Source organism: Protopterus annectens, chromosome 15.part0, assembly GCF_019279795.1.
Source record: "Protopterus annectens isolate FY-2018-M chromosome 15.part0, PAN1.0, whole genome shotgun sequence".
Lineage (NCBI taxonomy): Eukaryota > Metazoa > Chordata > Ceratodontiformes > Protopteridae > Protopterus > Protopterus annectens.
Genome location: NC_056749.1, coordinates 86,461,483 through 86,474,154, shown reverse-complemented (window position 1 = coordinate 86,474,154; position 12,672 = coordinate 86,461,483). Strand labels below are relative to the sequence as shown.

The window sequence follows — 12,672 nt, the reverse complement described above, 5'->3', positions numbered from 1 at the left end:
CCAAGAACTTCCCATGTCTCATCTGATAATGATCACAAATTCTTGCAAAAAGGACCTTCAGTGGTGGTTGACCTCACTTCATGTCACAATAAGACGCCCATTTGTGTTACCCCCACAGCAGCCACAGTGACCATGGATGCTTCCCTGATAGGGTGAGGGTAGGCATTTTCAGGGAAAGACAGCCCAATGTACATGGACCGATCAAGAGACACATCTGCATTGATATGTCCTGGAGATGAGAGCAGTACTTTTTGCATTGCAGTACTTTCAGGACTCTTTTCCTCTGGGTACAATTGCGATTCAGACAGACAACATGATGGTGGTCTGGTATTTGAACAAACAAGGAGGAACCAGGTCTTACCCCCTTTGTCATGAGGCTGTCAGAGTTTGGCAGTGGGCTGTTTCCACCCAGCGCTTTCTGTTGGCAAAGCACATCCTGGGGAAACCAACATGATAGCAGACAAGCTGAGCAGGGCAGTCTTGTTGCCCCATGAGTGGTCCCTCAAAAAAAAATAGCAGACAGGATATTTCACAGGGGGGCCAGCCTTGCTGCGACCTTTTTGCCAGTCACATGAACATGAAATACAGAAGCTACTTTGCCCTGATGCCCCCTCCGGGAAAAGCCCCAAGGGACACACTCGTACACAAATGGCCTCCTGGTCTCCTCTATGCATTCCCACCAATCCTGTTGATACCCAAGGTTCTACAGAAAGCAAAAACCCTGGGAAGGACCATCATTCTTATTAACCCTCATTGGCCTCATCAGGTTTGGTTCCCTTTCCTTCGACTTCATCTTTTGGAGGACCCTTGTATTCAGGACCCAGTTGCAGACCTTCTGACGCACTCATCGGGGGAACTTCATCCCTCTCTGCAGTCCCTGAAGCTGACAGCTTGGCTGCTCCAATTCCCATCATAGTCAGGTTCCATAACCTCTCCAATGAGACAAAACAGATCCTTTTATCTTCTCATAAATCTTCTACTAGGAAACTATATCTTAGCAAATGGAAAAAAATCTCTATATGGGTCTCTAAAAATAATATCGATCGTTACCAAGCACCTATGGCCTCCATTTTAGAGTTTTTGACTATGATTGTTAACAAAGGAGCTGCAGCAGAAACAGTTTGTGTTCAACTGGCTGCTATTTCTAATTTTCATCTCGCATTTGAAGGATTGAATATCATGTCTCACAAGTTATCCAAAGCCTTTCTCAAAGGGACCTTTCATATTAAAGCACCTGTGAAATCTCCCTTATTCTCCATGGATTCTAAATTTTATGCTTTCCCACATAATTCTTCCACCATTTGAACCAGCTTCTTCTTGTGTCCTCAACTTTTAGTCATGGAAGACCATTCTTCTGATAGCTATTACTTCTGCCCGCAGAATGTCAGAGCTTCAGACTTTATCCATCAAGCCTCCCTATTTAATATTCCATGCTGACAGAGTCTCACTTAGAACAAACCCCTCATTCTTGCCCATAGTTTGAACTGAAACCAATCTCAACCAAATTATTGATTTGCCAGTCTTTATCCCCAACCATTGAAACAATTTAATAATGTTTTATATATATGCTGCCAAACTTGATGTTCACAGTTCAGATTTTATTTAGATAGAATAAAAGATTTCAGAAAATCAGACCAGCTTTTTGTTTCATTTCTGGACTCCAGGAATGGTAGACCACTGGCTAAAACAACTCTGCCTAAATGGTTATCTGAGTATATCACCTTTGCCTATTCAGCTGCCAATATGCCTTTGCAGCCTAAAATTAAAGCTTACTCAATCAGAGCAGTTTCTACATCATCTGCCTTTTCTGCCAGACTTCCCATTGATACCATTAGTGCAGCAGCCACTAGGTCAAAACCTTATACCTTTATCACTCATTACAAAGTTGACAAGGCCTCTGGGGACAGGGCCTCCTTTGGATCCACGGTCCTGAGAAATATACTTCCGTAAGTCACCTGAGGATGCTACCCATCAGTAAAGAATGAACGGCGAGATAGAACAACTTCACATAAAGAAGTCGTGCTTACCATAACATTCCATGTGAGTTGTTCATCTCGCCTTCATTCTTATGTCCCTCCCTCCAACCCCCTCCTGGCTGTTTGATGACCGAGATGCTGGATCCATCCTGGTTGCTCAGTCCTTCTATACCCTTTCTTGGGAGTGAAAGAATGACATATGGTATTATTTTATGCAGCAAACAAGATCTGAGGTAACTTCAGGTGCATCATGGGATAGGGCCTTAGCCTCAAGCTATTTGAAGACCTCAATCTTTGCAATTGGCCGACTCGGAACCGGGGGATCAACTCTGGACCCATCAGTAAAGAATGAAGGCGAGATGAACAACTCACATGGAACGTTATGGTAAGTGCATAACTTCTTTTTGTAGTATTAATTCTTATAAAACTAAATATTACAATGTCATATTCAAATATAGTAAATCATACAAAAAACTGTTGTTGTGTTAGCCCGACTAAACATCACAGCACCTAGTTATGTTCTTATAGTCACACTAGTAATGTGGGCATAAGTGAAATGTAAAATGAAGGTGTTTTATTAAATCTCAGACACAAACTGTAACTGTTAGAAAATGTTATGTCAGTATAATAATGCATATATAAATGAATATATATGTATATATATATATATATATATATATATATATATATATATATATATGTATATACACACAAACACACATAGTGAGATGGAAATTGATGGAAAAAAAATATCCAGCACTTGAGTGAAGAAATCTGCTTTTTATTTCAGTGCTAGCTTTACTTGTGGCTTGGCTGGAGCCCTGGCTTCCAACCCAATTGATGTGGTACGTACTCGGATGATGAATCAAAGGTCTATAGATTTTAATAATGTTTTATATAGAGGTGCCATGGATGGCATATTTAAGGTAAGAACATTATTTATGGCCTATATAGTATATGTAAAATAAGTGGTATTTCCCACTTATCCCACAGCTGAAAAAAGATTGTAACTAGAAATGTCATCTAACTGAATAGAAATTACTGTACCAAAATGTGTAATTAAATAGTAGAGTTCTAAGTAGCTCCAATAGGAAATTCTGTCAATGTACATTAAAGGCTGTTTTATCATTAAAAACTGAAGTTTTCTGTTTTGTGTCTTGCTCTTTATCGATGGTCCAAGAAGTGCAGAGTGGGGTCTCCAACTCCGCTCCTCAAATTCTACGTCTGTCACTTACAACTGCAGTCCATTACTGGTCTGTAGCATGTCAGTTAAATGCAATACAATGATACACCAAGGAGTCCATTGCAGGGATTTACCGCTGTCTTATATGTACTATATGTGTCATCGGTCAGTGCTAGTTGTAGTCCATTACTGGTCTGTAGCATGCCAATTAAATGTAATGCAATGATACACCAAGGAGTCCATTGTAGCGATTTACCGCTGTCTTATATGTACTATATTTGTCATCAGTCAGTGCTAGTTGTAGTCCATTACTGCTCTGTAGTATGCCAATTAAATGTAATGCAGGATGCAACAAGGGGTCCATTGCAGGGATTTACCGCTGTCTTATATGTACTATATGTGTCATCAGTCAGTGCTAGTTGTAGTCCATTCCTCGGCCATGCAGAATAATCAGTGCATCTAATTTGCAGCAGTGAGCTAGTGGACGGTGATGTGAATCTGTTACAGCAATTTTCCTCAATATCAGTATGATTCTTCTGCTTCTTCCAATCTGCCTTTTTTAGGCAATACCATACTTAAAGTACTTCTGACATTACTAATCAAAACCAAGGAAATCTAAATGTGTTACTGAATGGTTGAAGTCTAAACAAGAAACTTCTCTCTCTACAGGCTCTCTTCATACTAGAGAATGGTGGAGTCTGTGCAGTCACTGAGATATGGTTTAAAGCCATAGAGAGCACACCAGTAGTTCAAGACCATAATGCCTTCCACACATTTAGACCCGCTACTACAGACTGGGACTAAAGGTGGAAGTGTCTTGATTTACATCAGAAATAAATATTCCTCAATAATGGTCAAACCGGATGATGTACCTAAGCTTCTCCATGTTCAAAGCCACCATAGGCAATATCCCATACCACTTCTTTGCAAGCTATAGGTTCCCCTCTGTCACCCAGGAAACCCATAACATGTAATCTAAAGTAGTTAACTTCATTAGATCAGCAACCTGTGGGTTTCGGATCCGACTTGGATCCAAGCCGGCAGCATACCAAGCTAAAGATCCGAGCTCTGAGCTCCTCCCCCTTACCCATACTACCCTGCAACCTCCTTCCAATCCTCAGATCTTGTTTGCTACGGCTTTGCCAAGCGCGGGCTTCTTCGAGCTCCAGGCGAGGGTAGCTAATTCTTACATTTTTCTAAAAATATTTGGGTAGTCTAATTGGGGTGGGCAGGACTGTCCAAGGCACGTGGACTCAGACGGAGACCGTTCTGCATATAAATGTACTGGAGATGAGGGCAGTCCTTTTAGCGTTGCAGGCCCTTCATGCCTTCCTTCCTCCGAGGACTATTGCGATACAGTCAGACAGTATGTCGGTAGTCTGGTATATCAACAAACAGGGTGGAACCAGGTCTTACCCTCTTTGCCAAGAAGCCATGAGAGTTTGGGAATGGGTGATCTCCACCAACTGCTTCCTGTTAGCGACGCACTTTCCAGGTCGGTCCAACATTCTGGCGGACAAATTGAGCAGAACTATCCTCTCTCCTTATGAGTGGTCTCTGAATTCTTCCGTAGTGGAACAGATCTTCCGCAAGTGGGGTCAGCCTTGCTGCGATCTCTTCGCATCACCTTCCAACGTGAAGTGCAGCAAGTTTTTCACTCTAATTTCTCCACTTTAGGGGAAGCCCCCAGAAATGGTCTAGTCCATGCTTTGCTGCCCGGTCTTCTTTATGCGTATCCACCACTTCCGCTCATGACAAAATTTTTGCAGAAAGCTCGTCGGTTGGGGAACAGGATTATCCTCATAGCCCCATTCTGACCTTGTCAAGTCTGGTTCCCCTGCCTATGGTCTCATCTCATAGCTCCTCTCTGGATCTTGGATCACATTCTGGATCTGATCTCTTATGGCCCCTCGAACCTGGATGAGCTCAAACTTTCAGCTTGGCTAATCCAGTTCCCTTAGATGCCAGGACTCCCGGTATCTCTTCCCTAGTCAAGACCGTTCTGGTGGCGGCACATAAACCCTCTACCAGGAAGATTTACAATAGTAAATGGAAATGTTTTTCCATTTGGGCTTCACGTAAGAACTTGGATCTCTTTACTGATCCTATTCCAGCGGTTCTAGAATTCTTGTCTCATATTTTTCAGCAGGGGGCCAGCTCATCTACTGTAAAGGTTCAGCTGGCTGCTATTTCCCATTTCCATATTGGGGACAACTTTGGTTCTCTCGCTGCTACCAGAATTTGTAAGGCCTTTCTAAAAGGTACCTTTCTTTTGAGACCTCCTATTAGAAAGTCATCCGCACCGTGGGACCTGACTTTGGTTCTTCAGGTGTTAGTCGCGCCTCTATTCGAGCCCGCATTTTCCATTGATCTGAAGTTCTTGTCATGGAAGATGGCCTTTTTGGTAGCCATTACCTCAGCCAGGAGAGTGTCGGAGCTTCAGGCTCTTTGTATCAAACCTTATACCTTGTATTTCACAAGGACAGGGTATCTCTCAGGACTAATCCCTCCTTTCTTCCCAAAGTTGCTTCTGAGACGAACATTAATCAATCCATTAATTTGCCGGTATTTTTCCCTAATTACCAGAACAAAGGGGAGTATAAACTTCATTTACTGGATGTTCACAGACAGTTATGTTTTTATTTATACAGGATGGCTGTCTTTCTTAAATCTGACCAACTTTTCGTCTCCTTTGCAAAACCTTTTCTAGGGAAACCGGTTTCTAAAGTGACTCTTGCCAGGTGGATTTTGAGTTGTATCCTCTTAGCATATAGAGAATCTAGCTTGCCAGAACCAATGGGAGTTCATGCTCATTCTACGTGTTCTGTGGCAACATCTGCTGCATTCTGGTCTAGAGTTTCCCTGGATGACATTTGTTCAGCGGCTACCTGGACACCCTCTCACACCTTTATTTCTCATTATTAACTAGATTTGGTGTCTAGAGGAAGGGCTGCTTTTGGCTCTGCAGTGCTCCGGAATATTCTTCCTTGAGGGCCTCCCAAGATGTCAGGTAGCTGGGGACTCTGTCCCACAGGTTGCTGATCAAATGAAGTTAACTACTTCAGATAAAGAAGTTATGTACTCACCATAATGTTCCATCTGATTAGGTAACTTCATTTGTCAGCATCCGTCCCTCTCTCTTTCCCCCTATCCTGGATGGTTATTTAGCTGCGCTTGAGGTTTGGATGCTCGCGTTTTGTTTTGTCTCTGAGTCAGGTTCTCAGGTTGTTAGTTTGTTTTGTTATTTTGTGCAGGTGGCAAATGCGATCTGAGGATTGGAAGGAGGTTGCAGGGTAGTATGGGTAAGGGGGAGGAGCTTGGATCTCGGATCTTTAGCTTGGTATGCTGCTGGCTCAGATCCGAGTCGGATCCGAAACCCACAGGTTGCTGACAAATGAAGTTACCTACTCAGATGAAATGTTATGGTGAGTACATAACTTATTTTTTAAGCTTATTGAAAGCATTCACCATCCAAACCAAACCATATTCATGGGCAACTTTAATCACCCTACTAGTAACTGAGAATCATATACAACACCAAACGTGCAGGCACAGCGAATCCTGGATTTTGTAAACACAAACTCCCTGACCAGATTGTTAATACACCAAGCAGAGGCGCAAACATACTGACTCTTTCCAAGACTGAAGATCAAATGTAGTATTGTTAGATTGACTACAGTCTGTAAGTAACATGTTAATGCTGCATGCTGCAACTTGCATTACATAGGACTGTAAGGCTTCAACTATTCCTTTTGACTTTGAGTTGCAACAGAGACATTGGATGAAACTTTCTGTAAGGGCCAGTTTTCATTACTGGCATTGAAGAAAGTATGTAGTGCTGCAGACAGATTTGCCATTCTGTTATCGAACATGTAATACACTTTGGGATGGTTTAGGACTTCCATGCAACATGTTAGGTGTTTGCCCTGTGCAAAGTGAGTATTAGTGCCAGAATGGGGCATGCAGCTATGACACCAACATGAACCTTCCAATATTTTTAAATACTTATTTTTACTTGCTTATTTCCAGGTACATGTTACCTTAAAAGTTTCTGGTTCACTTGTCATGTGTAAGGACAAATGGTATTAATGTTCCTATTTCTTAGCAAGTAGTTGAAACTATAGCAAAACAATTATTTGACATGATGTGTTACTACCTGTGCATGCTCTTTTTAGCAGAATCCTAGAAGTAAGGTGCTAAGGTATCAATACGCAAAGAACACAGATATGACATTTTATGGTTCATATGTCTGAATGTTTGCACCTTAATTTTAAGATAAATTCCTCCTTAATGTTTGTTAGCTGGGTAGAAGACCAGTAGACAACACTAGTTTTCGGAGTGACTAGCAAACATTTGTCTGTTACCTTAGCTGATCAGTGGACTCAAACAATATTTAAATGGTGTGCTATCCATGACACCACAAGAGTGTCCAGTGCTTTCAGTATTTCTGGACAGATCTCATCCCTTCCCATATTCTTACTACAGAGGACATGTTCTATCACTGCAGTGACCTTCTCTACCAAACTGATCCAGTTCCACAGTCTGCTTTTGGCATTGCCTCTTCAGAGAGGGTGTCTCCACCAGATTCAGGACTTCTACAGTGTTCTCCTACCACTTCTGACAATTTCTCCAGCCAAGATCATTGCTTCTCAACTCTTTCTAAGAGCAGCTTGGGCAATATGCCACCTCTCCCCTGTATCACCAGAGAATTTGCCATAACTTACTTGAGGACATTTGAAAGACATTCTGTATGGGTCATAGGATCATAAGAGGTTACTAGGCTACTGGCCCTAGGGTCCTTATAAGCCTAGCCAAGTACAACCCAACCCCTGTTCCCTAGAATATCAATGTATCAAGTAGAATTAGATCAACAACTACTGCCCCTATCCAAGAGGAACACAGGTAAAACTCCCAGGGTTAATTTTCAGTCCCCCATCCAGACATCCAAATTACTCTTAAACAGGGTCGACGAGTGGGTCTGTCCCTCCAGCAAGTCCTGTTGATGTCACATACTAAGTTGAGGTCCTTAGAGTGAGCACATTGTGTACCATTTGACTTAACAATGTGCAGCATTTCCATTAGAGCAGGATCTGCGAATGCCTTATTGCAATGCACAGCACAGAGTACATTGATAGAGATTTCCGTCTGTCTATGTATGATATATGTTGAAGACCCTGAAATTTCTTTGTAAGAAATGATTGAGGTCTCTCTAGTTGCTGCAGGTGTCTGGTAAGGTACATACGAATGGGAGCATTGTACTCTGTTATTGGCCTGATGAGTGAAGAGTACGGGGGGGGGGGTTATTACCTATTTTGCTCTGGAAGTGATGCCCTTGCTTATAAGATGAGCAATGTAGAAAGCCCTTCTTATTATTGTGGTGACATGTAGCTGATGCTTTTATGTGGAATGAGTTCAACTCCCACCTCCAAAAGAATATACTTCACTCAGATCAGAGATGAGTACTCTGATTGGACTCCTTTCAAGACCTCAGACTCTGAGGTGGCAGCAATCAGCTATGGATAAAATCAAGGTGGCACCTAATAATCCTATCGCCTGATGGTAAACACAAGATACAATGCAGTGCTACCAGAGAGTTCTCAAGATTTCCAAGAAAGGAATCAGCAAGCTAATGCTGCATGCTGCAACTGGAGTGGTTGACCATACTTTGGATGTCTAGGTCACAGTCAAGGCTTTATACCTCTGCAGTATGGATCCAGGAGTAATAGAAGAATAATTGAAATATTTAATAAGCTGGAGCATCTCTTACAGTTAGTTTTGCAAATGCACATAGACCAAACCTCATATACTAAGTCAGGTTTTCTTCCCTGTACCGTGTACACATCAGACATACTCTCATTATGTTCCTATACAAAAACACATTCAACAGTGCTGTGAAATTATGTCAGATTTGCTCTCTAATAAGCACTTGGTAGTGGTATCCCAGCAAAATACAGTGAGCTTAGCATTCTGCTTGTGGGTGCCACTGCTGCCACAGGTAAAAAAGTACCTGCCACACAGTTATCTTTTTCATAAACATGACTGACATTCCCCTGGTCAGTATGAATACCACCTCAAGTCTCCTCTGAAAAGAGGACACTGGCCTGGTGGGACTAAGCCAGTCATCAGATAGCAAATTAAAATTAAAATGAATTACAATATGCAGGTCTCCTACATGGACTTTATCACTTACCAGGACATTGTGCTACGCAGAATGCCCCCTTAACTACAGGCCACATAGATATCCACCTTGAAGAAGTGGGGGTATGCTGTTAATGGGATGCACGTCCAAATGAAGCTGACCACTATCATGCACAATTCAGAATACAATGACTAATTCAAGGCAAACAGGTCCAAGAGACCCCTATTTTTGGGAGTTCATTAATGTCAGCAAACCATATGCTGACAGATTAGAATTGTGAAGTTTTAAACACTGCAATATGGTAATATGGTCTGAGAACACAGTGCTGCACAATAACGTGGCAGAAACACTGTGATGTTCGACCCTAGTGTACAATGATAGTGTACAACAAATTATATCTAATTACTAAGTAGCTATGCAGTCTGAATTGCTATATGGTGAGTGTCTTATTTGTATGAAACATTTGTGCTTTGACTGCCAAACATCTGTAGGGTAGTTGCCTGCACATGTGCTGACATACAGTGTTATATAATGGGTGTAGTGCTTGCAGTATACATAGTATAATATGCTGTATACAGATAGCAGTAATGAATATGATTAACATATAGAAATACAAGACTGGTTGTGGCAGTTGTCTTTACTATTGAAAATTACCTCTCCATTTACTCTTTCCGTGTTGTAGCAGGACTCAGAAGTATGACTTGAGACATTCCTTTTTAATCGTTCTTCTGGTTTCCTGTCTTACAAACTCTCATTATTAGGTGTGCAACACTTGGTTAAACAGTCACCTGCCATTCACCTGATATCACATTTCTGCAATGACCATTATTAATGATCATTGCTTCTTTATTAGGTCTTTTCAGAGAAATGTCTTTTGTCAGTCTTAATAACAGTGCAGAACCCCTGTCAAACTCATGAAGAGTGGCATTAGCACTGCAGTCTTTTTCATTTAAAAGTCATATGGTTCCTTCAGGAGTATGCCCTTAGTTTTTGTAGACTGTCATTGCTTGTTGGACTCTCCTTTTTCTTGATAATGATCAGTTCCCTACTCCATGTTTCAGACACATAGGAAGCAGTGTCTATACTTTCTAAGTACATTTCTAGAAAAACACAAGCGATATATCTTGTGACTGCCAGCCTGGAAGATGTCTTTATATCCAGAATAAACAGGCCTGTAATTTATTTACACAGTTGGAGGGGGGGGGGGTTATTGTATTCAGCAGTCTTACCCAGTATATAAAAATATATAAAATAAAATTTTCTTTTAGAAATCCTGATAATGCGGTCTTCTAAACAAGCAGACTATCTCTTCATAGCCTGACACAATGTGAACTACTGAGGTGGAATTATATGAGGGAAGCACAGTATTCAGCAAATGAAATTCTTAAGCAGTTCCATGTACACTGTTTTAATGAATTAATTTATTTTCTTCCTATCTTGACAAGTCAGAATTGTCAAATATGTAACTGTTGGTGGTTCTGTGCTGACCAGTTTTTCGGTTAAGTAATTTTTGCATTAGTGCTAATAGGGGACATTCTGAATAAATATATCCTAGACAATTTTTATTGTTTCATTAGTCTATTCCTACTGTATCTCTAATTACATTATACCCTCTAGATTTAGCTTTCAGATTTGTTAATGTGTGTTTAAGTTTTTTTTCTGCAGTGACTGATCTGAGCTTTTAACAGTCTGTGCTTGCAATTATTTTTATTTTTATTTATTTGACAGTATTTATTTGACATTTGTTGACCAGGTTAGTGGGATTTGGCAGATACCCTTTTTCAGGGGAGACCCGAGGAGAAAAGCTGCAAAAGTATAATATCAGCATACCTATCAACCTGGAAATATCAAAAATCTTGACAAGGCCCATGAAAAATAGGTACAAATCTGTGCGCTGATTAACATCTAATTTGCATACATAATTACGCAACCCCACCCACTCCAGTAGAATTGTGGGATACCAACTTTCAAATAAAAACTGAAGAACAGACAACCAAAATATGGCACCAGAGTCCCCCTGCAGCCATTCTGCTGTTTCACCCTATTTACCATAAACACTAATGTGTGCATATTGCTTTACTTCTACAATGATTATTTGGATTTTCTTTTTCCATTTTACAGCACAACAATGCACAAACAGTAATAGACATCTGGTGAACAAAGCAATACTGTCACACAATGAAAATAGACTTGGCATTAAAACTTCTCTGCCCTTGAAACTCACATTCATTGAAACAGCATTGAAACCCACACCATATCCAAAGAAAATGCATCTGACCAGTGGTGGATAAAGATTACCTTTGGGCTGTTTTCAAATCATTGGCCCCTTGCACACAAAACAAGAAACATACATGTGTTCTTTTCTTTGATACACCTTCCTGACTTTATTAAGTTATATTCCTTGTATAATACAACACACTTGTTAGAGCGCATTTTAAATTTATTGTTTGAACATTTTTCCAGTAGGCTGTACTGTAGGCAATGAAACAAAATGCATGAACCAATAATGACAAAACTGCCCAATTCAGAACATTTCCATTATAAAAGTCTACTTCCACACCCACACTATAAATAGAATGACAGCGGTGTCATCTTGCATGGCTTCTCGCACTTATTTTCAATTTCATTTTTTTTTTTGGGGGGGGGGGGTGCAAAAGGTCAAAAACCAGGGACACATTATGAACATTGCTTGTATAATTTTGTAAAGTTGCTAGAATACAAATGTGTTATCACCATGCATTTTACTGGCAAGCCTTGAACCCAGTACCCTATGCACTACAGTCAGACCAAAATACTACTATGCCAAATCATCAGCTTCTTGAAAAATAGGAAGACTGCAACTTAATGGCTGTCTTTTAGTGAATTCATTTCTCACTTCCCACCATAGCTGTCAGCCTCTTAGCACAAAAAACCCGGAGAAAGCCAATAATGGGGAAATACAAATTCAATTCTCACTCCTCACCATAGCTCTCAACCACTTGGCACAAAAAACCTGGACAAACTAAGCCAATAATGCGAGAATACAAATTCAATTCTCACTTCTCACTGTGGCTCTCAACTCTAAGCACATAAAAACTGGACAAAGCTTACAAGTGGTGGTGGCTAGGGACTTACCAGGGACACATTTTAAACATTGGTTGTATAATTTTGTAAAGTTGCTAGAATAAAAGTGTTGTGTTATCACCATGCATTTCACTGGCAAGTCTTGAACCCAGGGCCCTACGCACTGCAGTCAGAGCAACATACTACTATGCCAAATCATCAGCTTCTTGAAAAATATGAAGACTGCAACTTAATGGCTATCATTTATTGAATTCATTTCTCACTACAGCTCTCAACCTCTTAGCAAAAAAAACCTGGGCAAAGCTCACAAG

At 40.8% G+C, this 12,672-nt stretch overlaps 1 protein-coding gene across 1 annotated transcript in view; it reads left to right on the top strand.

Annotated features, from left to right (window-relative positions):
- Positions 1-12,672, top strand: part of SLC25A14 (solute carrier family 25 member 14) — a 1,283,912-nt gene that overhangs the window by 841,782 nt on the left and 429,458 nt on the right. Inside the window, exon 7 of the mRNA XM_044057171.1 lies at positions 2,767-2,902. Within this exon, the coding sequence (XP_043913106.1) occupies positions 2,767-2,902 (136 nt within the window). The remainder of the gene's footprint in view (positions 1-2,766; positions 2,903-12,672) is intronic.